Source organism: Chanodichthys erythropterus, chromosome 5 (assembly GCF_024489055.1).
Source record: "Chanodichthys erythropterus isolate Z2021 chromosome 5, ASM2448905v1, whole genome shotgun sequence".
NCBI classification, from domain to species: domain Eukaryota; kingdom Metazoa; phylum Chordata; class Actinopteri; order Cypriniformes; family Xenocyprididae; genus Chanodichthys; species Chanodichthys erythropterus.
This window is the reverse complement of record NC_090225.1, coordinates 23748059-23772372: the sequence shown is the minus strand read 5'-3', so window position 1 is coordinate 23772372 and position 24314 is coordinate 23748059. Positions and strand designations below refer to the sequence as shown.

The 24314-nt window shown below is 38.1% G+C and overlaps 2 protein-coding genes across 5 annotated transcripts; one reads left to right on the top strand and one right to left on the bottom strand.

Annotated features, from left to right (window-relative positions):
• Nucleotides 1-2315: 2315 nt before the first annotated feature.
• Nucleotides 2316-11840, top strand: sav1 (salvador family WW domain containing protein 1). Of its 2 annotated transcripts, none has more exons than XM_067385412.1 (5): nucleotides 2316-2380; nucleotides 4234-4692; nucleotides 8791-9061; nucleotides 9156-9305; nucleotides 10462-11840. In XM_067385412.1, exons 2-5 carry the CDS (start codon nucleotides 4239-4241, stop codon nucleotides 10673-10675), a joined length of 1089 nt encoding a protein of 362 aa, XP_067241513.1. In that variant the 5' UTR covers nucleotides 2316-2380; nucleotides 4234-4238; the 3' UTR covers nucleotides 10676-11840. The 2 variants fall into 2 exon arrangements, with proteins under 2 accessions (XP_067241513.1, XP_067241512.1); XM_067385411.1 differs by lacking the exon at nucleotides 2316-2380 and adding an exon at nucleotides 2643-3049 and having other exon boundaries at nucleotides 10462-11839.
• A 672-nt stretch (nucleotides 11841-12512) lies between these two features.
• atl1 (atlastin GTPase 1) lies at nucleotides 12513-24035 on the bottom strand. 3 transcript variants are annotated; one of them, XM_067385409.1, is made up of 15 exons: nucleotides 23899-23936; nucleotides 23664-23665; nucleotides 20786-21036; nucleotides 20540-20674; nucleotides 20054-20158; nucleotides 19885-19935; nucleotides 18656-18712; nucleotides 18415-18507; nucleotides 18196-18334; nucleotides 17210-17337; nucleotides 15731-15787; nucleotides 15538-15609; nucleotides 15031-15462; nucleotides 13048-13062; nucleotides 12513-12928 (listed from the first exon to the last, which is right to left on the bottom strand). In XM_067385409.1, the coding sequence occupies exons 1-15, from the start codon at nucleotides 23934-23936 to the stop codon at nucleotides 12818-12820; spliced, it is 1686 nt and encodes a 561-aa protein (XP_067241510.1). In that variant the 3' UTR covers nucleotides 12513-12817. The 3 variants fall into 3 exon arrangements, with proteins under 3 accessions (XP_067241510.1, XP_067241509.1, XP_067241511.1); XM_067385408.1 differs by lacking the exon at nucleotides 23664-23665 and having other exon boundaries at nucleotides 23903-24035; XM_067385410.1 differs by lacking the exons at nucleotides 13048-13062; nucleotides 23664-23665 and having other exon boundaries at nucleotides 23903-24035.
• Between the last annotated feature and the right edge of the window lie 279 nt (nucleotides 24036-24314).

Genomic DNA, 24314 nt, shown 5'->3' with positions numbered 1-24314 from the left:
TTCAAAGAACTCTTCACGATCCCAGACAAGAAATAATGGTCTTATTTAAAGAAACCGTCGCTCATTTTCTAAAAAAACTTTTTAAAATTATGCACGTTTTAACCATAAATGCTCATCTTGAACTAGCTCTCCTTCTCTTCTTCTCTTCAGGCAGTGTAGACGCTGCTAAGTGTATTACTGCCCTCCACAGGTTAAAGTTTGAACTAATTGTCATATACTTGCACTAGCATATTGTATATTACAATTTAGTTCAAACTTTGACCTGTGGAGGGCAGTAACACTGCTGGAATTCTAATAGAGAAAAAGAAGAGAGCTAGTTCAAGATGAGCATTTATGGTTAAAACGTAAACCTTTTTTTTTTCTTTCTTTCTTTTTTTTTTAGAAAATGAGCGACGGTTTCTCTAGATTAGACCCTTATTCCTCATCTGGGATCGTGTAGAGTTCTTTGAAGCTGCAATGAAACTAATTTTGACCTTCAACTGTTTGGAGGCCATTGAAGTCCACTATAAGGAGAAAAATCCTGGAATGTTTTCATCAAAAACCTTCATTTCTTTTTGACTGAAGAAAGAAAGACATGAACATCTTGGATGACATGGGGGTGAGTAAATTTTAATTTGAAAGTGAACTAATCCTTTAAATATTTACCGCCCAAGGCATTTGCAAAAAAAAAAAAAAGTGGGAGAGGCCTGTTAGTAGTGTGTTGAAACTCGCGGTTATGGTAAGGTGCGCAACACGCTTGAAGCTGTTGACCAATCACAACACACTGGTCCAGCTGACCAATCAGAGGACATTGTGCTTTTGGGAAGGAGGGGTTTCATAGAGACAGGAACTGAACAGAGTGTTACTGACAGACAACAATGTAAAATAAGTGAAAATTTTAAATTTTATAGCAGTGTCTTTTGACAAAGCCGTACTGTAATATGACTGGTTAGTTTGGACCTCTCAAACTGACATTGGAAGGTTGTCTTACGGAATGATGAAATTCCTTAGACCTGGAGAAGCTTGTCCAACAGCTGAAGCCCCAGTGTTCACACACACTCTCTCACACACACACACACACACTCTCTCACACACACATGCAGCCGCCTATCATTACATAGTTTTCAGAGAAATGCAAACAAGGTCAGTGATTCCCTATGCCTCAGAGAAGGAAATTAAAGGGCAAATGCTACACTGTTTATTCACTGTTTTTTCCTGTTTGTTATACTACATTTTATGTCTTCAGGATTGTTTAGTTAATATAAACCTATTCACTTGAGAATGTGAACCAAAAAAAAAAAAAAAACACACAGACGCATCCCATAACGTTACTTTAGTTGCAGCAGGACTTTGTGCTGTATATTTATTTTGTGTAGCTATTTTTCATTTATGAACTGTAATCATGCATTTTGAGCACTGAATATGAATAATAGGGAATCTATTAAAATATTTATGTGGATTAAAAGAAACTCAGAACTTGGAGACTTCAGCCTCATGGTAACCACTGTATAATTTGTGTGTGGAGAGGAAAATTACTGGTTATGATGTTTCATTTCAGGCGTCTCTCAACGAGTGCAGTTTACAGGCTTTGATGCTTTGGGGGGAAAATGCACAGAGAATTATGGGCATTTAAACATTTTGAAATTGCTTTGAAATATGTGTCCTTATAGTTTTTTTTTAGCATTGTAACAGCCTTTGGTTAAGTATATAAGCTATGCTTTACCACTATTTGTTATGAAAATGACGATAACTTACTTTTATGTGTTAATTGTATAACACTTGGATGTAAAAACATACATTTTTGTAATAAAAATAAAATAAAACAAAATAATAATAGTTTTAGGGAACAGTGAGAATGAGTTTTCCTTTTGAAAGCATAAGGATAGCATATTTCTCTAGAAACAAAAATTATTTGAAAACTTTATTTTATAAATATCGAGGTCTATATTAATTTGTACATTCCACAAATATTCGCAATTCTTATCAACTTAAGCCGATCAACAATACAAAATGTTTTGTTTTTAGGTTTATTTAATATTAATTGCATTAAAATTTATTTAAAAATACAAATATAACCTTAAAATTAAAATGACACAAAAGTTTTATGCCGTATTTAAATTCCCTAGGAAAGAAATACATAGCCTAAATAAAATGCTATATTTGTCCCCTGGTCGTGGAAAGTGCCAACTTATTAAATTAAGCATAATGTGTTGCATGAACCGTCACATCTGCCCTGCTAAACCATAAAAATGTGAAAGGAAAGAAGTTCGAGAGTCAAATATTTCCCATAATGCACTGTACCTCTGAGGACATGGCTCAGGGAAGGTCTGATCTGGGATCAGCCCGCTGCGGGGAGGGAGCGATCCAGAGAGAGGTGATCTAGGATCATGAGAAGGGGCGGGTAACTTCCACGTTGTGCAGAAATGTTTATTAACATGATTGTGTTCGTAGCTGAAAGGATACTCTTTAAAGCGTTGATAATGTAAGCTCTTTTTGGGATATACCAGTAAAGCTCTTGACTCTGAAAAGTGAACTGATCTGGAATCAGGCAGTTGGAAGTTATGGCTCCCAACTGCTGATCTGAGATCAGGTAGCGGGGGAGGGAGGGATCCAGTGAGAGCAGGTCTGGGATCAGAAGGAGATGTTGAGGGTTGGGTTGGGTGGACACATTCAGCTGGTAAAAGTTTTCGTGCACTTTTCTCTGGGCGTAATATGGACAGCGCGCGCGGGGAGCGCTAATTAGTCCTCGAAAAATATTCGTAATGTTCGACTAAACACTGAAAACTACGAAACCTTCGCTAAATGCAAACGCATTTGTTTTGTGTTGATGTTTTCACACTGTAGCCATGATGACTCGAAACTAGCTATCGGGCTACGCTCCGAAATGGTCTCGGTTCTGCGTGTCAGTGCGAATCTCGATCCGGATTTCAGGATGAAACCGAAGTCTAATTGGTCCAGAATCGATTCGGATTAACGATGCTCTCCAGAAAGAAGAGTAAAAACGAAGCGTCCAAGCCAGCCGAAGTTCAGGGCAAATATGTGAAGAAAGAAACTTCCCCCCTTCTAAGAAGTGAGTTACTTTTTAGTCAATATGACTATCAAAACCTACAAAAAAATAAATAAAAAATCACCATTAAATAATATGCATTTTTACATAATGTGGTTATTTGGCTCATTTTGAACTGTGAAAATTGAAAATGAAACCTCATTTTAAGTGTTTGTGTTTCATTGTAACGTAAATTAATTGTCAAGGCTTTCAATACAAGCTTTATATGAGTTTAATTTTGTAACTTAAACAATTGACAGTGTACACTGTTACATACTATCAGCCTAATAGATGTCTATTACAAACCTGTGAATACCTTTGGCCTTAATCAAAAGATAATGTGCCATCTGCTCATTAATATTATAATTTAAATGTAATTTTTACATAACAGTATGTGTCCATACTGAAATAGAACCTTTTTGTTGTAAAATGTAAACATTTTTTTTCTATTTTACTAAATTTTAGAAATTAATTTTTCAAGGAAAAGGTTCATACATTTTTCTTTTCTTCTTCTCTTTTGGTAATTATTAAATTATGATTAAAACCTCCTGCATAACAGCGTTGGCACAGCTATAACAGAGTGGATAAAACATGTCAATGTGTTTTTTATTCAAATATGTTTATTTGAATAATGTCTCCTTTGTATTTTTCCACCTATTCTTCGATTCTAAGTCAAAGAATCTGGGAATAATTGGGTAAACAGTAACACAAGGGACACACAAAAACTGTCAGTATTAAAATTCCAAATTTGCCACTAATGTGTTTTGCATTATATAGTCGTAGACTAGACAAGAATGATTTTCGCTCTTATTTTTGTAATAAAAGAAACATTTAAAGTGCCGCTCTGGGGAAATGGGAAAATAATTGTAGTCCAATAAATCAAAATTATTTAAATATTTAATATGCTTTTTAAAATGATCTCATTAGAAATATTAGCAGTTGAACTTTAACATTATAAATGCCATAACTTGCATTGAGGACCTAAAAAGGCAAAGAAATCTTGAAATGATCACGTTCAATGATCAATTGTAGTCTATCTGGGCACATCTGGAGCATTTTATATCACTGTAGCACTTTTTGCATTCTGGAAAATGGATATAGAATTGTATGATAAAATTTAATCTTGAGCATTCTTTACAAATTAAATATTGTTGAGTATGTTCTGATCCACTTAACCTAGGTCTGCCTCTCACATGGTTTGTTCTCAGATTTAATGCCCTCGTTTATCCGGCATCCAACATTTCTTCGGCGTGAGCCCCCATTAGTGGAGCCGGTTCCGGCCGGGGTGTCTGGTGCAGGTCCGTATTCCTCTGGTTCTGTTGGGGACGTTAGCGGCCCCAAGAGTTTCCTGCGCAACGCACCTCCAAGGACCGCCCTCGAAATTTCCCGCAGGGAGAGTCATCGGCTGTCTGCCCCACCGCACCTTCATCGCGATTACTCCCCTTCCTCGCCATCCTACATCAGCGATGCTGGTTCGGTGACGGAGAATGGAGATGGCGGCCCATATTACTACCCTCCAGAGCCGTACTATAATAACCAACCTAGACGAGCCCACAGACCAGACCACTTTAATGAAAGCTACAGGTACTATGAACACAATGAACTCAACTACCAACGAAACCCAGGACAGCCCCAGACGCCCCAGCCACACAGTCGCCCACCCCCATGTGAGTAACACATCATCCTGTGTGCATTCACACTCATTATAATAGACTCCTCATAAAATAACAAACATGACTGTCACTCTTTACTATAAATAGACTGACATAAACTGTTTCTATTTATGAGACCACATGCTGTTTACTATATGACACTGTCTGAAAATCAGGGATTCCCTTTTTTTTTTTTTTTTTTTCTGTTAGCCGAACCCCTTGGACCAAAAATATTTATGAAATGTACCCCCTGAGGTTATTTTTTAAAAATTCAACAACACATTTGCATGTTCATACGTGTATGTATGTATGTATAGAATGTCAGAAGAAGAATGTCTGATGCACTTATCTCCTATTTCTGTAGCATTTCTGTCTTGCTGATTGCTGTATGTATGTATGAATTTCGTACATTCAAACCTTTAATGTTCAGCATAAGTGTTCAAATCCTTTTTGGGGCCAGTGTATTTTTATGGGCCTATGATTGAGGGGAATCCCTAGTGTTATTGAGCAAGAGAAGAGATGTGAAGCTGTACACTGACTTCATCACACATTCCAAACCCCTCTTTTTCTCTCTCTCTCTCTCTCTCTCTCACACACACACACAACTCCCTCAAAAAGGTATGCTCATGATTAGAGCTGGGTGATATGGCTAAAAATGTCTTCATATTATATATACACCAATCAGGCATAACATTATGAGCACTGAAAGGTGAGGTGAATAACACTGATTATCTCTTCATCATGACACCTGTTAGTGGGTGGGATATATTAGGCAGCAAGTGAACATTTTGTCCCCAAAGTTGCTGTGTTAGAAGCAGGAGAAATGGGCAAGCGTAAGGATTTGATCGAGTTTGAGAAGGGTCAAATTGTGATGACTAGAAGACTGGGTCAGAGCATCTCCAAAACTGCAGCTCTTGTGGGGTGTTCCCGGTCTGCAGTGGTCCATCAAAAGTGGTCCAAGGAAGGAACAGTGGTGAACCGGCGACAGGGTCATCATGGGCGGCCAAGGCTCATTGATGCATGTTGGGAGCGAAGGCTGGCCCGTGTGGTCCGATCCAACAGACGAGATACTGTAGCTCAAATTGCTCAAGAAGTTAATGCTGGTTCTGATAGAAAGGTGTCAGAATAGACAGTGCATCGCAGTTTGTTGCGTATTGGGGCTGCATAGCTGCAGACCAGTCAGGGTGCCCATGCTGACTCCTGTCCACCGCCGAAAGTGCCAACAGTGAGCATCAGAACTGGACCACGGAGCAATGGAAGAAGGTTGCCTGGTCTGATGAATCATGTTTTCTTTTACATCACATGGATGGCCGGATGCATGCGTCGCTTACCTGGGGAACACATGGGACCAGGATGCACTATGAGAAGAAGGCAAGCCGGTGAAGGCATTAGACTCGTTCGACTTCATGTGGCACTGCAAAGATCGGCTGCTGCCTGACAAAAGCAATGGATTCTGGTTAGAAAATTTGTCCATATTTGATCAGTGCTGCAGCTGCCTTACGATCACGTGCCATCTAAGTACCGCTAGAGCAAAATGAGATCAGCTGCTCAAAATCGGCTGCAAAGGCCTTGATGACGACGACACACTTTATTCTCATTGCTCAGATTCTGTGATGACAAGGACGACATGTGTTGCGTGTTTTTTCTTAGACAAGTTCCTGTATTTAACCAATCTTGATATTGAATATCTGAGATTCAAACAAAACACACAACACATTAACAAAAATTAAGATTACGCTACTTAATAAATATGTTTTCTTATTTCAATCGCATCCACTTCTTCGGCTACATTCAACACAAAAATCACGTGTTCTGCCATGACTTACGTTGGTTCAGCGCACAATATGAAAAACGCAAAGTGTTCGACCTGACGGCCGTCTCTGTACTCCTCCCCCGCTTGCAACGGCAGATCTCGGCAGCCAGTGGCAGGCTAGTGTAGCTCATCTCGAACAACCTTAGTGTGATGCTTTGGACAATGTTCTGCTGGGAAACCTTGGGTTCTGCCATCTATGTGGATGTTACTTTGACACGTACCACCTACCCAAGCATTGTTGCAGACCATGTACACCCTTTCATGGAAACTGTATTTTCTGGTGTCTGTGGCCTCTTACAGCAGGATAATGCGCCCTGCCACAAAGCAAAAATTATTCAGGAATGGTTTGAGGAGCACAACAACGAGTTTGAGGTGTTGACTTGGCCTCCAAATTCCCCAGATCTCAATCCAATCAAGCATCTGTGGGATGTGCTGAACAAACAAGTCCGATCCATGGAGGCCCCACCTCACAACTTACAGGACTTTAAGGATCTTTTGCTAACATCTTGGTGCAGATACCACAGCACACCTTCAGGGGTCTAGTGGAGTCCATGACTCGACGGGTCAGGGCTGTTTTGGCAGCAAAACACAATATTAGGAAGGTGGTCATAATGTTATGCCGGTGTATATTGTCTCTTGATACACTACGGTGGAAAAGTTTGTGGTCAGTAAAAATATTTAAAATATATATATATATATGTGTGTAATATATATAAATACTGTATATTAGATATGCGGCAATACTGATTGCCGATTATTCTGAATTATATCTGCCGATACTGATAGGAGATATTTTTTTTCCTTAAGAAATTTAAACTAACTAATGTCATAAACCAGTGGTTCTCAAAAATCACACAGCCCTTTAAACCTTTGAAAACAGCAGTAAGAGAGAATAATAGATCAGAAGATAAAAAAGTGTAAATATTTCAATGATGCTTTGGATGATCAGTGGCTGCAGTGAGCCTCTTATGAGCTCAGCTTCTTGTGTGTCTTCTTGACGGAACATGGCAGCAAAGCGGCGTATTCACAATAGCAGCTTGAAGGCTTTTAGTGATTTTTACTTCATGAAAGTTGCATCAATATATACATGTATTTGTTTTAATATTTGTGTATAATATTTAATATCACTGTAAACCACGCCACCTTGGGGCTTTTTGCTTTATTCTATGGTGAAGAAATTCTATGTTCGGCCCATTCAGGTGGTCTGAAGAAGAGCGATTCTGTGGAATTAGCGTTCGGTGCCGCTTTATAAAAGCAGAGCGCCAACTGTTATTCACACACTTGAACGTCATTGCAACGACCGTTTCCTGTGGTTGTTGTTTTTTCTGCTGATCTCCCACGCAAGCTGTTTTACTGAATTCTTTCCAAGGTAGAAACATTGATTGAGCTGTACTGTAGTACTGTATCTGTAGTAAGTTACCTTTTTTCGTGCTATAACTTGTATTAAAGTGGAAGAAAAGACTCGCACTCTGTGCTACCACTAGGCTCTACAGCAATCTGTAACGTCACGTTTAAGAGCATCAAAACACCATTTATTGTTGGAACTTCATGATAAAATGGACAGAATTTGAAAGCTGAGTGAGACTTTATCCGCCCCTTTTTGATTGGCAGGATATAATCGGCCCTGAACATCATCTGTTATTAAATAATAAATAATGAAAATTGTTGCTTTTATCGGCCGATACCAGTTATTGGCCAGTACATCGGTGCATCTCTAATAAACTGCAATATTATCTGCATATACTATTTACTAAAACATTTTAATACAAAAAATGTAAATGAACATTTCTGAATGATGCAAACAAGTCCATAGAAACGCTTAACAGCATTTTGCTACTGAAGTATAAAGGAGAGATGAGATAAAGTTTACAATGTTGCCTTATATTGCCAGCAAATTTGTGACAAATATTTTGTCAATATTCAGTATTTTTGCCAGCCCTACTCAGTACATTTTCTAAACACATTTGTGCTCAGTACACACACTTTCTCGGCTGTCATCCTAGTGCAGTATTTCTCATTGAGTGTGAGACTGACAGAAATGTGGATTTTTCTTGGTTGCCCTTTTCTTCACCCTATGATGAGCTTGTGTGTTCCTTGTGCTGGACTTTTCGTAGTCTTCTGGGAGATGTTGTTTTATATTTGACCCTGCAGCTGTGACAGTTGTTTTCTCCCCATCTCTCTTTCTCTCTCTTTAATTTCACTCCACTTCCTTTGTGTTCAAATTGAAAATAAATTCTAATACACATTGAAAAACACTTACTGCATACAGATCATACTTCACCATGTATGTGTTTTTCTAGCAATCGGCCGTGTGCCAGCAAAGTCGGTGGGTAATCTGACGACGGTGAGCGGGGAGGAGGTGGCTCTTCCTCCTGGCTGGACTGTTGATTGGACGATTCGAGGCCGGAAGTATTACATCGATCACAACACAAACACAACTCATTGGAGCCACCCGCTGGAGAGGGAGGGGCTTCCGCCGGGCTGGGAGAGGGTGGAGTCAGCTGAGTTTGGAGTGTATTATGTTGACCACATCAACAAACGTGCCCAATACAGACACCCCTGTGCACCCAGGTGAGTGTCGAGATGTTCCAGTACATTCTGAGACTGTTTGGTGCCATTTTGTATCCAAAATACACATGCGACCTCTGCTCTCACTCTGTCTCAGCGTTCCACGTTATGACCAGCCCCCTCCCCCGCCAGTCACCTACCAGCCCCGCCCACCAGAACGAAACCAGCCTGTACTGGTGCCAGCAAACCCGTATCACACAGCCGAGATCCCAGACTGGCTGCAGGTGTATGCCAGAGCCCCACTAAAGTAAGTTTCACACTCATAGTCACAGACAGCCAAACCCTGAGGGGCAGCAATCTAACACCAAACAGAAAACTGTCACATACACTCCAATCTGCATCACAGATGGGCACATCAGTGTACAGCTTTGTTGATTTTAATGGGAGTGCTTTCATTTTGAAGCGTCATGCTGCACTGTACGTGGCCAGTGTAGGCATGATGTAACTGTAGATTGTTTACGGTTCCTGAGAAACATTGCAACCTGTTCAGAGCCGTTGACACTCCCAGTTACGACACTCCCATAGGCTTCCATTGGAATTGAGGAGAGTTACGTGTGTCGTGGAGCAACCAATAGTACCAAACTCTGAATAGTTCCAGCATTAAAGGGTTAGTTCACCCAAAACTGAAAATTCTGTCATTTATTACTCACCCTCATGTCGTTCTACACCCGTAAGACCTTCGTTCATCTTCGGATATTTTTGATAAAATCCGATGGCTCAGTCAGGCCTCCATTGCCAGCTTTCAGTGTCCAGAAAGCTACTAAAGACATATGTAAAACAGTTCATGTGACTACAGTGGTTCAACCTTAATGTTATGAAGCGACGTGAATACTTTTTTGTGCGGCAAAAAAACTAAAACATGGGCGATTTCAAAACACTGTTTCATGAAGCTTCGAAGCTTTACGAATGTTTTGTTTCGAATCAGTGGTTCGGAGTGTGTATCAAACTGCCAAAGTAATGTGATTTCAGTATTCGAGGCTTCGTTACGTCATAAGTGTTTTCGAAATTTCAATGGTTTACCACTGGGGGGCATGACTTTGGCATTTTGATACATGCTCTGAACCACTGATTCAAAACGAAAGATTTGTAAAGCTTCAAAGCTTCATGAAGCAGTGTTTTGAAATCGCACATCACTAGATATTGTTGAATAAAGTCGTTATTTGGGGTTTTTTACCACGCAAAAAGTATTCTTGTCGCTTCATAACATTAAGGTTGAACCACTGTAGTCACATGAACTGTTTTAAATATGTCATGCGTACAAGTGCACCCCAGGAAACATTATAAAACAACGCAGTTCATGACCCCTTTAAAGAGGATCAGAAACCTTTTGTAATGATGGAGTCTGGTAAAGGCCAGTGTCATTAACCTTCGGTCATATTAGTGTGTGTTTGTGTTTGTCTCAGGTATGACCACATCCTGAAGTGGGAACTCTTCCAGTTAATGGATCTGGACACATATCAGGGGATGCTGAAGCTGCTCTTCATGAAGGAGCTGGAGTGCATCGTTAAATCATATGAAGCATATCGACAAGCGCTGCTCACCGAACTTGACACACGTAAACAGCGGCAGCAGTGGTATGCCCAACAGCCAGCCAAAAACTTCCCTCCGAACATGTGACTCGTATGAGACATACCCAAACTCCAGCGTTATCAGTGCCTTAGCTGCTGATGCAGACTCTCATGTACTCCCTCTAACAGCTCCAAATATAAACACCCAAAGAGAGACGCCACACAAAGCCTGTTGGGAGCTTTACACTATTACTCTTATATAGATTATCAGCCATTATACGGCTGTGTGTGTTATGAGTCTGTGCTTTGGTTTTGACTGTGTGTTGTGAATGTGTTTGTGCATGTCAGGACTCGCTCCTTCTTTATGGCATTGTCTTTATGGACAATCATAACTATCAGTTATCAATGTTTTATGTTTTATCAGACTCCTGTTTGCAATGGTAGTTTTGCTTTTAGGATGAATCTCAAAATGTTCACATTTTCCCCCAAAATTTAAAAGAAAAAATGGAATTTATAGTTTGTAAAGAAAATGAAGCTTGTTTTTGGATTAATAACATCAGCATAAATTAAAGGTTTTACAATTTTAATGATAGACAATACCAAAAAAAATACTAATTTCTTCATGGTGCTTCATTTTCTGTAAGTAAAATATATATTCTTCTTTCTTTGTGATTTTTGGGGGTAAAATATTACTTGAACATTTCTGTGAGGTTCATCCTTTAAGATTTGGGTGGATTCTTTTTTAAGGAATTTGCTTCTTGTATTTAAACTTTCAGGCTGAATTATCACTTTGGATGATTGTGCCTGTGGCATTTGGGTTTTTTCAAGAGGTTATTGCCTGTATTTTTCAGTTATTATGATGTTTGTAAAAAAATATTTTGAGCACCAACACTAAATAAACCAGGACCTTGTATTGTGTGTGTGCGTGAGTGGATGTTTGTGAAGTTTTTCACAATTCAGATTGGAAAAATTCTTTTTCTCACCTCTTTTCAAAGTTATTATTTTTAACATTGTCTGTATTCATTTAGACTGAAGTAAAGCCAAATACATAATTTTCTCTTTAAATATTAAAAATTAATTGAAAGACCTTATACATCTCTTGAGGACATATCATGGGTAAAAATAAAGCTACTCTCAAAATTCAGCATTTTGGAAACAGCCGATATGCATCACAAAAGTATCACCTGAGGCCTCAATTCCTTGGATTTCATCAAAAGTGAGGAAAAACCCGGGATTTATAAAGGCAAAAGCTGACGTGAAAATATTCTTAAGCGTATTCCAACTGAAGTATGCTCAAAATAACCCAATGTTGTTTATTAAAATGTAAAGATAAATGGGAATCATGTCCTGTATGAATTAATATATGTAAATGAGCAACATATTAACTGCTTCATGATAATTATGTAATTAAAATGAATTTATGTTAATGAATTCCTGGAATTCATAAAGTGCCATACTTCTGATGAACCGTTAAAGGATATTTGTGGGTGTTCTTTACATGGAATTGATCCGCTTACATTTAAGATGAACTGCAGTTGCATGCAGGGATGAATTTAGGATCATTTTGTGCATATGGACGATTTATAAATCGACATTTTGGAAACTATTGTATGTTCATTCTGCACACATCTTTATAAATGCAGCCCCTAGTCATTCATAAGCATTAGCTGAACACATTTGATCCTAATATGAGCCAACAAAATGTCTTTTCCCATTCAAATAGGCTTTTTATTAAAGGTTTCATGCCTTTGAAAATGGTTGAAATTGCCCCAAATATGACGGGATGGAAGGCTAGATCAATGCATCAGGTTATTTGGCCCAAGGTAATGACAACAACTTGTGTTTTTAAACATGTAGTATTTTATTCCCTTATAAATAGCACTGAACTCAACATACAACATCCATTACAAAATAAGAACAGACTCCTTTCATGTGAGTGTCAGAGAGAGAAACGGTATTTACAGTGAGAAGATGGTAAAATGGTGATTCGGATATAAATGTCAGAACTAATACCGTGATTTTCAACTGCAGGCGCAAATGGCACAGTCAGACTGAATCTTTTCAGTTGATTCTCCTCGCCGTCTGACTGTGGGCCTGAGCTGTAGGTGCAGGATGTTGCAGTGGTGGGTGATTGTGGCGATATGTTCCTACTGTAGCAGTAAAGCATTGAACAGTCCCATGCCTCTTTCTCTCTCTGACTGTACGCTCCACTGTCACTGTCCACAGTGCGTCTGCGTGAAACTGTGTGGGGTCAGTTTTGCTTCTTGTCCTGCTCAGGCGGTTGACCAGTCTGATGTCCAGGGAAGGCATGATTATACAACTGCCTGTGGTTTGCTGCTACACTGTACAGCTTATACAGAGCCTGAGACAGAAATACACAACACATTAATGTGACATGCCTCTTTCTGTTTGTACGATGTTGTGGGCTTGTGATTATGTCTAAGTAGACAGGTGTGTGCAGGTACAGTAAACCAACCTTACCTCATTTGTGCTTCCCTAAAACAAAGATGAAGAAAGCAGTTAACAAATTTTGGTTTATATGTACTATATATATAGTATTTCACAGAATATTTGCAAATATTTTATTATATCTTTTCATGTGACAACACTGAAGAAATGACACTTTGCTACAATGTAAAGCAGTGAGTGTACAGCTTGTATAACAGTGTAAATTTGCTGTCCCCTCAAAATAACTCACACACAGCCATTAATGTCTAAACCGCTGGTCACAAAAGTGAGTACACCCCTAAGTGAAAATGTCCAAATTGGGCCCAATTAGCCATTTTCTCTCCCCCGTGTCATGTGACTCGTTAGTGTTACAAGGTCTCAGGTGTGAATGGGGAGCAGGTGTGTTAAATTTGGTGTTATCGCGCTCACTCTCTCATACTGGTCACTGGAAGTTCAACATGGCACCTCATGGCAAAGAACTCTCTGAGGATCTGAAAAAAGAATTGTTGCTCTACATAAAGATGGCGTAGGCTATAAGAAGATTGCCAAGACCCTGAAACTGAGCTGCAGCATGGTGGCCAAGACCATACAGTGGTTTAACAGGACAGGTTCTACTCAGAACAGGCCTCGCCATGGTCGACCAAAGAAGTTGAGTGCACATGCTCAGCGACGTATCCAGAGTTTGTGTTTGAGAAATAGACGTATGAGTGCTGCAAGCATTGCTGCAGAGGTTGAAGGGGTGGGGGGTCAGCCTGTCAGTGCTCAGACCATACGCCGCACACTGCATCAAACTGGTCTGCATGGCTGTTGTCCCAGAAGGAAGCCTCTTCTAAAGATGATGCACAAGAAAGCCATGTCTCCAGACCTAAACCCTATTAAGCATCTGTGGGGCATCCTCAAACAGAAGGTGGAGGAGCGCAAGGTCTCTAACATCCACCAGCTCCGTGATGTCGTCATGGAGGAGTGGAAGAGGACTCCAGTGGCAACCTGTGAAGCTCTGGTGCCCAAGAGGGTTAAAGGCAATGCTGGAAAATAATGGTGGCCACACAAAATATTGACACTTTTGGCCCAATTTGTATTTTTGTATTTTTTATTTATTAGAAGGATAGCCCCTTGAGATGCAACATCTCATTTTCAAGGGGCCCAATTTGGACATTTTCACTTAGGGGTGTACTCACTTTTGTGGCCAGCGGTTTAGACATTAATGGCTGTGTGTTGAGTTATTTTGAGGGAACAGCAAATTTACACTGTTATACAAGCTGTACACTCACTACTTTACATTTTAGCAAAGTGTCATTTCTTCAGTGTTGTCACATGAAAAGATATAATAAAATATTTACAAAAATGTGAGGGGTGTACTCACTTCTGTGAGATACTCTATATGACTTTATCATATGCAATCATAATATATTTTATTATATACCTTACCATTCAAAAATGTGGTCAGTAAGATTTTTTTTAAAGAAATCAATACTTTTATTCAGCAAGGATGCATTGAAATTGATGAAAAGTGACAGTAAATACATGTTTAAAAAAAATCAAATAAATGTTGTTATATTGTTACTTTTTTATTCATCAAAGAATTCTGAGAAAAAAAAGGTATCACATTTTCCAAAAATATTAAGCAGCACAACTGCTTTCAACATTGACAATAAAACGTTTCTTGAGCATCAAATCAGCATATTATGCATAATGTTTTCTAAAGGATCATGTGACACTGAAGACTGGGGTAATGATGCTGAAAATTCAGCTCTGCCATCACAGGAATAAATATTCAAATAGAAAACCGTTTTGGTGAACATTATAGATATATGGGGAAAAAAGCTTACTGACCCCTAACTGAATGGTATACATTCAACACTTTATAAATAAACTATATCAAATACATAAAAATGCATAAAAATTAGGTATTCATCATATATTGTAACCATATTGGTTGTTGGCTGTAGATTTTATGCATATTCGTTTTTGTTAAAGTACATTTGTATTTATTTCCTCTTAAAGTTTGTGTTGTACCTGATCCCACAGCGCTCCGGCCACCTGGTCAATGACTGCGCCCAGTTCTCTGTATTCTCCCGAGTAGCGGATGTACGCCCAGGTGCACAGAGTGATGAGTGCAAAGCCCAGTACCATGTTGCAGACGCTCGCGATGACGTCGACACCCACAAACCCCGTGATCCCTGCGGCCACATACATCACAAAGATCACCACGAACAGCGTCGCAGGTGTGCGTGCCGCGTGGAAGATGTTCTTGGAGTCGTTGTGTTTGATGTACTGCACAAACAACTCGTCTATCTCCGTCTCCAGCTGCAGCAGGTAACGCCGGCTGAACTCCTCCCCGCCCATTTTCTTCACACTGCGAAACAATGCCAATGACTCCTCTCGGATGTCCAGGTGACGTGCCTGTAGCTCGCTTGGGGCGAGGAAAGGCCGATCACCTCCACTAACCTGGGGGAGTAAGAAGCATGATGAATATGAGTCACACTAATATGATGAGAAGCCAGCTGTCAATATCACACTCACCACTTCCATCTTCCTGTTGTATAGATCTTTAGCTGCAGCCACTGCGGCCAGATTATTGGCTTCTGCTGTGGCCTGTGCACACAAACACAGCCTAAATCCGTCATTCTGTAGGATGCTAATAGCTCTCGGGTGAATTTAGTGCATGTCAGGCTGTGGAAATGGAATGTTAGTGCTGAAGATTAAGAGGTTGTACCTGTAACATGGATTTTGGATGTGGCAGCTCCTCTCCCTGGTAAATCTTGATATATGCCTAAAATCATAAACAGCTGCTCAGCTCACTCCAAGAATTCCAAAAATCAGATTATACTGTAACAATCATAAACTGCATTAAATTAGGGATGAATGATATATTGGTACCTTATTGGCTTTTTTAAAATTTATTAATGATATAATTTGATATTGGTTAATTATGCAATTTAATTTCCTCTATTTTTTACATCATATAACACTGATAGATGTTATCTTTAGCAAATTAACTTTAAAATTAATATCATTTTTTTTATACTGTACTGTATTATAATGTGATGACTAAATTAATTTAAAAATTAAAAAATTAAAAGTTTTGGCATTTAAAATATTATTTATATTTAAACAAAGCAGTATAATGTTGTATATTATATAAAGACTACCAAAATTTTTTAATGTTTTTGATACAAGGTTGCATTTATTTGATCAAAAATACAGTAAAAACAGTACAAATGTGAAATATTATTGCAATTTAAAATAACTGTTTTCTAGTTCATTATATTTTAAAATTTATTCCTGTGATGGTAAAGCTGCATTTGCATCAGCATCATTACTCCAGTATTCAGTGTCACATGATCTTTCAGAAAATAATATTATAAAATAAATTAATATGCTGATTTGCTGCTCAAGAAACAATTCTCATTTTAATCAATCTTTATAACTGTTGTGCTGCTTGATATTTTTGTGGAAACCTTGATATAGTCTTTCAGGATTCTCTGATATTAATTATAATTATTAATTATATTTATTTGAACTATAATCTTATGTAACAATGTAAAAGTCATTAATGTCACTTTTGATCAATTTAATGCATTTCTATGGAATAAAAGTATTTATTTAAAAAACAAACAAACAAAAAACAACTGACTGACCCCAAACTTTTGACTGTACTGTATTAAATATATATAAATAGAATTTTAATATTGGCCCACTATTTAAAGGTGCTAAAGAGGATGTTTTATTTTATACATTTTTGCAATATTACTTGATAACTGTCTTTACTAACTGATAAAAGACTATTTATTAGATGTACTGAAAGTAATAATATTAATATAAATCATCTGTGCACGAGGTAGGGCCTTAAAAACATCAGCCAATCTTTTACGCGAATGGCCCTCTGGCTTGTCAATCACTGCCGTGACGTTCCTTGTGAGAGTAACTTTCCAGTAACTTTCCACACTCCACAGGCGCCGCATGCAATGTTTTTGTCAGGAGTAACAACTGCAGATTATGAGTTACCTGCGGTGAGTCTGACATAATGAATCCACTAACACGACACAGTGAATGCAGGTGGTAAACACTCGTGATAAAAATAATATCATCTGACAGACTTTTCATACCATTGAATACCAAATGAAAAACGTCAGTTGGTTAATTTATATATCATTCTTAAAAGTAGTGATTGCACCTCTATCAAAACTATTACCTTAAAGTACTCCAGGAGTCCACGACAGGTGATTTTGCTTCCATTTATCTCTTTCACGTCCAGGTTTTTAGGGCGTAGTAACCACGGAACAAGCACTTTGAGGTTATTGATAAACTCTTGATCGATCTCTGAAACACATGATTGAAACACTGGTTTTGTACTTCATGGGCAGTGCTGGGTAGATTACTTATAAATTGTAGTCCATTTCTGAATACAAATTACATAATAAAATTTTAGTTAGTAATGTAATCTATAACATTACACATTTAAGGTATTATAATCTGACTACTTTTTAATTACTTTTAACCTAACTTCTTTCTAACATTGATTTGAATAGTATAATCTTGTACCATATTGAAAACATTTGCATGGAATGGAATGTTTCCATTTTTTGTTATCAACACAAAGTGCATTAAATACTACATTAAGTCAGGGTTTCCCTAACTAGGATTTGGGAAAGAAAAATCCTAAATTTATGAAAAGTTAAAATTAAAATTAATTCAATCACAAAAAATAATTATAATAAATCATTTGAAATTAAAAACAATCAAAACACTTACTAAAAAAAGTAATATTTTATTTGTTTATGCTGTGTGGCCTCTCAATTTTCCATGTAATTATAGTCACCTAACTAGTGGCTGGTCTGTGTGTGCAATTCCACAAAACATTTGAGAAAGAAAAATGAAAAAATAAAATAAAATAAAAATTAGGGAGAATCAATGAATTCTAAATCATTTACTGCCATTTTGTGAATATTAAGTAATCATGTAATCAATAACTATATATCAAGTAACTATATTATAATTTAAATATAGTACTTTAAAAAGTAATTACAAGTATATCATTTTTGGAATCTGATTACTTAATCCAGATTACATATAATCAGTTACTACCCAGCACTGTTCATAATATAAAGATGCTAACATAGCTTACACTTGTTTGAGCTCAGCTACGATCTACTGATTAGCGTGCATCTGTAGACGTACCCCTCAATCTGCCATCAAAGTGTGGGTTTGTGGCCACCTTGAGTCCAGGGTGTGGCATGAGGAAGCAGGAGATGTTGGTGAAGCAGGAATGGATGTGTTTCCTTACGTTCTGCAGCTCCTCATGTTGATTCTCTGAGATCTACACATAAACGCACATTAGGGGTGGTTCTGTTTGAATTATTTCAGTATATTCACGTTAACCTTTCCATATATATTTGCCTTTAATCTTTTCTCCAGGAATTTCATTCCTCCTTCCTGTCCGTAGGGAAACTCATATGGAAAGCTCCAGTCCCGCACCAGAAAGATCATCGACTTGTGAAATAACACACAACAGATAGTTAGTGTTTATTTAAACCAGTATCATAGGAGAGCATTGTATAATTTCAAAAGGAACATTCTGTTTCAGAATCATCAGCACTAAAAGAGGCTGTCAGCAGGAGCATGAAAATACAGCAAATACCTGAAATGGTTTGAGGAATGTTTCTTCCATGGCCAGTCTGCCGTATTCAGTGAAAAGCTACACAGATCAACAAAAACAAAAGCACACGTTTACTTAAAAGCTTACTCAAAAATGTATTAAAAAATGTTTTTTAATCATTATTTATATGTGGTTTTGAAAATTACAAAAACAAAAAATATCTGCACTCTTACTAAAAGGCCTTTTTAAAGGGTTAGTTCACCCAAAAATGAAAATTCTGTCATTTATTACTCACCCTCATGCCGTTCCACACCTGTAAGACCTTGGCTGATCTTCAGAACACAAATTAAGATATTTTAGATATCCGATGGCTCCGTGACATTTCCTCTCTCAAGATCCATAAAGGTACTAAAAACATATTTAAATCAGTTCATGTTCGTTCAGTGGTTCAATATTAATATTATAAAGCGACGAGAATATTTTTGGTGCACCAAAAAAACAAAATAACGACTTATTTAGTGATGGCTGATTTCAAAACACTGCTTCATGAAGATTCGGATCATAATTGAATCAGTGTATCGAATCATGATTCAGATCGCGTGTCAAACTGCCAAACGGCTGAAATCACGTGACTTTGGCGCTCCGATCAGCAGATTCGACACACTGATTCATTTGTGCTCCGAATCTTCCTGAAGCAGTGTTTTGAAATCGGCCATCACTAAATAGGCCTTTATTTTGTTTTTTTGGTGCTCCAAAAATATTCTCGTCGCTTTATAATATTAATATTGAACCACTGTACTCACATGAACTGATTTTAATATGTTTTAGTACATTAATGGATCGTGAGAGAGGAAATGTCATTGCTCCCTATGGAGGCCTCACTGAGCCATCGGATTTCAACAAAAATATCTTAATTTGTGTTCCAAAGATGAACGAAGGTCTTACGGGTGAGGAACGGCATGAGGGTAAGTAATAAATAAAAGAATTTTCATTTTTGGGTGAACTAACCCTTTAAGATTTGTTCAGTTCATACCAGCGGTTTACATGCAAAAAAACTGATGGCTTACAAGCTTGTCTGGTTTATCTCGTTTCAAGCATAGCATCCAGCAATTTTATTAATGTATTTTTAATTTTGTATTTTTTTTCTTTTCTTTATGATATTTTACCTACTTGTAAATGCACAGCAAATGGTACAAATGGTATTTTTTTATAGTGCTTTGTTAATACATTTTTAATGAAACTGAATCTCATTAAGGTCTAAAAGTCTTTACCTGTAGATGCTGAAGATCATCTTCCTGAACATTCTGAGATATGTTATACACCTACAAAGAAAGAAAATGTCAATCCTGCTGAGTTACAATGTGAATATGGTAAACAGGAAGGTTTAAGGTTACAGGTTTTTTTAGGGGGGTATTTTGTGTTATGCTGTTTGTGTACAACCTGCATAGAGCTGATCATAGTACTGAGGGCAAATACGGTAGCTGAGTCACGGAGAGTGGACTGGCTGTCGAAGGTCCCCTGTGTGTCCATTAGCAGCACTGCCACCTACAGGCAAAAGGACACAATGCATCCCTCCCATTTAAACCACATATTAATGTTCCTCATTAAAAATTTCCTCTCATGTTTACACTGATATGTTAGATTGTAGTTGCACTCATACACTACTGTTCAAAAGTTTTGGACACTGAAGTCATGTGACACTGAAGACTGGAGTAATGATGCTGAAAATTCAGCTTTGCATCATAATTTACATTTTAAAATATATTAAAAAAGAAAGCAGTTATTTTAAATTTTAATAATATTTCACATTATTACTGTTTATAATGATTAAAGCATAAGAGATTTCTTTCAAAAACATGAGTAAATCTTACCAACCCCAAACTTTTGAATGGTAATGTGTTTTAGGTAGGTTAAAGAGAGTCTTACCTTGCTGCCATCTGGTTTGTCCACCAGGAAGACCTCACTCCAGATCTGAATGCCAGTGGTCTCCCGCTCTGACCCTCCTCTCCATGAGAATCCCGTCAGTGGCTCCTCAGGATCCCCCAGCCACTGATCACTGGCCTAAACACACACACAAACACACACATTGCAGATTACACACTTTGTGGTTTGAGAGCATGTTTTTACAAAGCATGTTTTTATACTTTAAAGACGAATTCTAGACAATCTGACCTGGCTGTACATGTAACGCAGCATGAAGTCCATGAGGAAGGATTTGCCCTTGCGGAAGGCTCCTGCCACGGAGATGGCCACCACCTCTCTGTCTCTGACCTCTTCAGCCAGCAGGATCTTACTGAGCGCCGTCTCGTCTAGCTCAAATGTGTGGTCATCCTTCACCACCAACACCTGCACTGGACGCGCCCGTCCGTCTGTCTCCTCTTCCTCTGAGCTCCAGTCATACACGTTTTTATCCCCAAAAGACCCTGAACAAAACCACATTTAAATATGTTACTCCTGCAACTGCAATGACTGTCATAGTGCTAGCCATAGACGTAATGTCATCCAGCATTGTAAGCAAACTGCAAGTGACAGAGACGCCATGTACCGTTAATGCTCTCAAAGCTGCTGCTTTTAAACCCTGTGCTCTCTTTGGATCAAAACGTTTGGGTTGCACCGATGTCAATTATGATGAATTTTAATATTAGAGGACACTGTTTTGTTAGTTGTTGGGAGCAGTAGATTGCATTTTGTGCAGTGTTATTTTAGTATTATTTATATACACTCTTAATTTTTATTATTTTATTTTTTATTTTAAAAGTTTTCATTTTAATATTAGTTTCATTTTTAGTTATTTTGTTATGTGCTTTTGTCATTTTTAGATTTTTTTAAATTTTACTATTTAGGTTTAAAGCTGCAGTCTGTATGTTTTGCCGCTTAGTCGCCATCTCTGTTTGAGACCTGCAATTGCAGTTATTTGCAGAATTATCCTCTTTACGTGGGTTGTGCCTTGGCACGGCTCCTCAGCGCGGATGAATCTAATGTTTGCTGTCAGTCAGCACATCGGTGTGGATACTGTACTTCGGAATCACAGAGTCTAGTCTTGGAAGTATGGCCAAAATAAGAATTTTCACTGGAAAATATCATCTGAAAAAGTAAAGTAACATGTCTGCCACTTTTGTTCTGACCGACTGAGAAAAAAAAGCAATACAATAAATCGTGCTGCCAATGGTTATTAAATCTAACGATCGTTTAGCTCATATCACATCAAACCGTGCAAATTATTATTACTGCTCTACTTTGTTCTCAAATTGTTAAAGGTGCCGTAGAACGTCTTTTTAAAAGATGTCATATAAGTCTAAGGTGTCCCCTGAATGTGTCTGTGAAGTTTCAGCTCAAAATACCCCAAAAGTTTTTTTTAATTCATTTTTTTAACTGCCTATTTTGGGGCATCATTAAATATGAGCCGATTTAGGCTGCGGCCCCTTTAAATGCTCACGCTCCCCGCCCACGGAGCTCGCGCTTGCCTTAAACAGCATAAACAAAGTTCACACGGCTAATATAACCCTCAAAATGGATCTTTACAAAGTGTTCGTCATGCAGCATGTCTAATCGCATAAGTATGGTATTTATTTGGACGCAAAGATGAACATGCTTGAATTTCCCGCGGAAACCCACCAGTAAGAAATTATGAAACATTATTACAAGCTTACCGTTGTGAATCGGGCTAAGGTAAGGACATAGAATTTGAACACTGGCTGGCTATGTACTTGCTCAAAAATTGAGCAAAAAATTTTTATTTAATTTATTTCCGGTTAGTAATTTTAGTGTTTCAAGTTAGCTGCCGAGGCAACGTTTCTAATTTACATTTAGTTCATGTTTTGTTTTCATCTAATATTTATATTTTATTCTATTTCAGCTTTATTTTAATTAACAAAATGTTTTTAATAGTTTTACTTTCGTTTTCAATAACAACCCTAGTTGTGTGTTTATGAGAGAACTGCATTTTCACCCTCATTCTTGTTCTCATTGTATTATGGGAAGTAATGAAGCATTAATGCCACATTATGCTTAAGATAATCATCTGTTTGAAACCAAACAAGGCCTTAGTTCAAATCAGAGATGAGTGTTCACAGCACAAATGTTATGGAAGAACATTTAAGACGCTCTCTTTTCTCAATCTAGCATTCTCCTGGGAGAAATGGTGGAGTCACGGTTTAGTAAGGTTTAATGCAGCAGACAATCCTAATGGAGGTTTACTGATGATCTTGACCTCTGTCATCAAGGCCAATGTGATCATTATTGGTTTAGAAGTCCCTCTTTTTTACTTCTCAGATTTCCTGATGTAAAAACAATGACTGCTTGTCAAGCATTATACCAGGCAGTACCCTAATGTGTTTTTAAGCATAATATAGGTATGTGAACCAGTAAAACACCATGTTGCTCTCTCTCTAATTGATGCATTTGTTAAGCATTTCTTAAATGCAATTGAACGCTAATGGGTATTGACAGGGGAATGAGAACATGTCTAACATATATTTTCAACCAGGGCTAAAAGGATCATCGTGGGTTAGATTCAAATTATAAGGATGTGATGCCATTGGTTGGTAGCAAAATCACACCAATACTGTCCCAACACTAAATTGTTTACATTAAAATTACCTTGTAGAGCCCTCTCTCTCTCATTACCTCTCTGTCTCTCATTATCTCTCTCTCTCTATCATGTCATATTCACCTGGTCAGGCCTGTATGGAAGAGTAAGCATCACAAGGCAACCGTGTACATTATATAAAGCAGCATCTCCATACAGGCCTGTAGCAGATGTACAGACTCTGCTTATGTGGGTCACTGGCATCAATGCACATCACTTTACACACAGTCAGAGCACTTCTGATTTAACCACTGCATTGAAGAAAAACTGACGCGTGATCTAATAAATGCATCAGTCAATAACACAAGGATGAATTATCCAGAAATAAAGCATATTATTAACCGGAGTGTGTAAGAAATAGATTGGTGTATTCGCAAACGACCAAGAATTTGTTTTCCCATTGACATTACAGTACTGCAAATGTCACATTGCTTTTAAAGAGAGATTTGACAGCAGTAAAACAGCTTCAACACAAACACGAACAGATACAGGGCGGAACAGGGCTGTGGTCCGGACCAAATCAGCTGATTTGGACAGGGGGGAAAATCATTAATTTTGTATGTGTATATTGGTGTGTTTTCTTTAACATACAGACAGAGTATCTATGTAACAGCATCCTCATAATTTACAGAATCACACAATAACCCGTCTCATAGGGTGTCTCACGTCTGGATGGTTTATTGTATTAAAGATGGACTCACCCCAGCTGTCTCTGTCCTTTTTGTCTCGTGCCATGTCGCACTGGGTGTTTTGTTCAGTATTCGGGTCGGGTCGATTCGGTTCTAAACAGCGATCATGAGACGAATGCGATGCTGGAAATCAGCTGCCAGTGATGGAGGCTCATTCTCATCTGAACCCAAGATGCAGCGCACGATTTGACCGCCTAGTGGCGCTGTAGCACGGTCTGTGGTAAACATCTATGTAATAACGTGAAGGGCGGGGATTAGAGGCCCCGGTGTTGTCTATAATTGGTCAGGTACGGTTGGTCTAAATAATAGTTCTCTTATTTTAACGTTGTATTATTATAATTCAGTGTTTTTGTTGTAGCAATAGTCATTATTTAAGATTAAATTTATTATCCAGACCACTGATGAAGTCAAACATAATCACGTG

Coding starts and splice junctions, on each gene's coding strand:
- sav1 (XM_067385411.1), top strand. CDS start 2,956: ATGCTCTCCAGAAAGAAGAGTAAAAACGAAGCGTCCAAGCCAGCCGAA. Junction 4,693..8,790: donor ACACAGTCGCCCACCCCCAT/GTGAGTAACACA, acceptor GTGTTTTTCTAG/CAATCGGCCGTGTGCCAGCA. Junction 9,062..9,155: donor AGACACCCCTGTGCACCCAG/GTGAGTGTCGAG, acceptor ACTCTGTCTCAG/CGTTCCACGTTATGACCAGC.
- atl1 (XM_067385409.1), bottom strand. CDS start 23,936: ATGGCACGAGACAAAAAGGACAGAGACAGCTGGGGTGA. Junction 20,675..20,785: donor TGCGTTACATGTACAGCCAG/GTCAGATTGTCT, acceptor GTGTGTGTTTAG/GCCAGTGATCAGTGGCTGGG. Junction 18,508..18,655: donor CATTCCTCAAACCATTTCAG/GTATTTGCTGTA, acceptor TTATTTCACAAG/TCGATGATCTTTCTGGTGCG.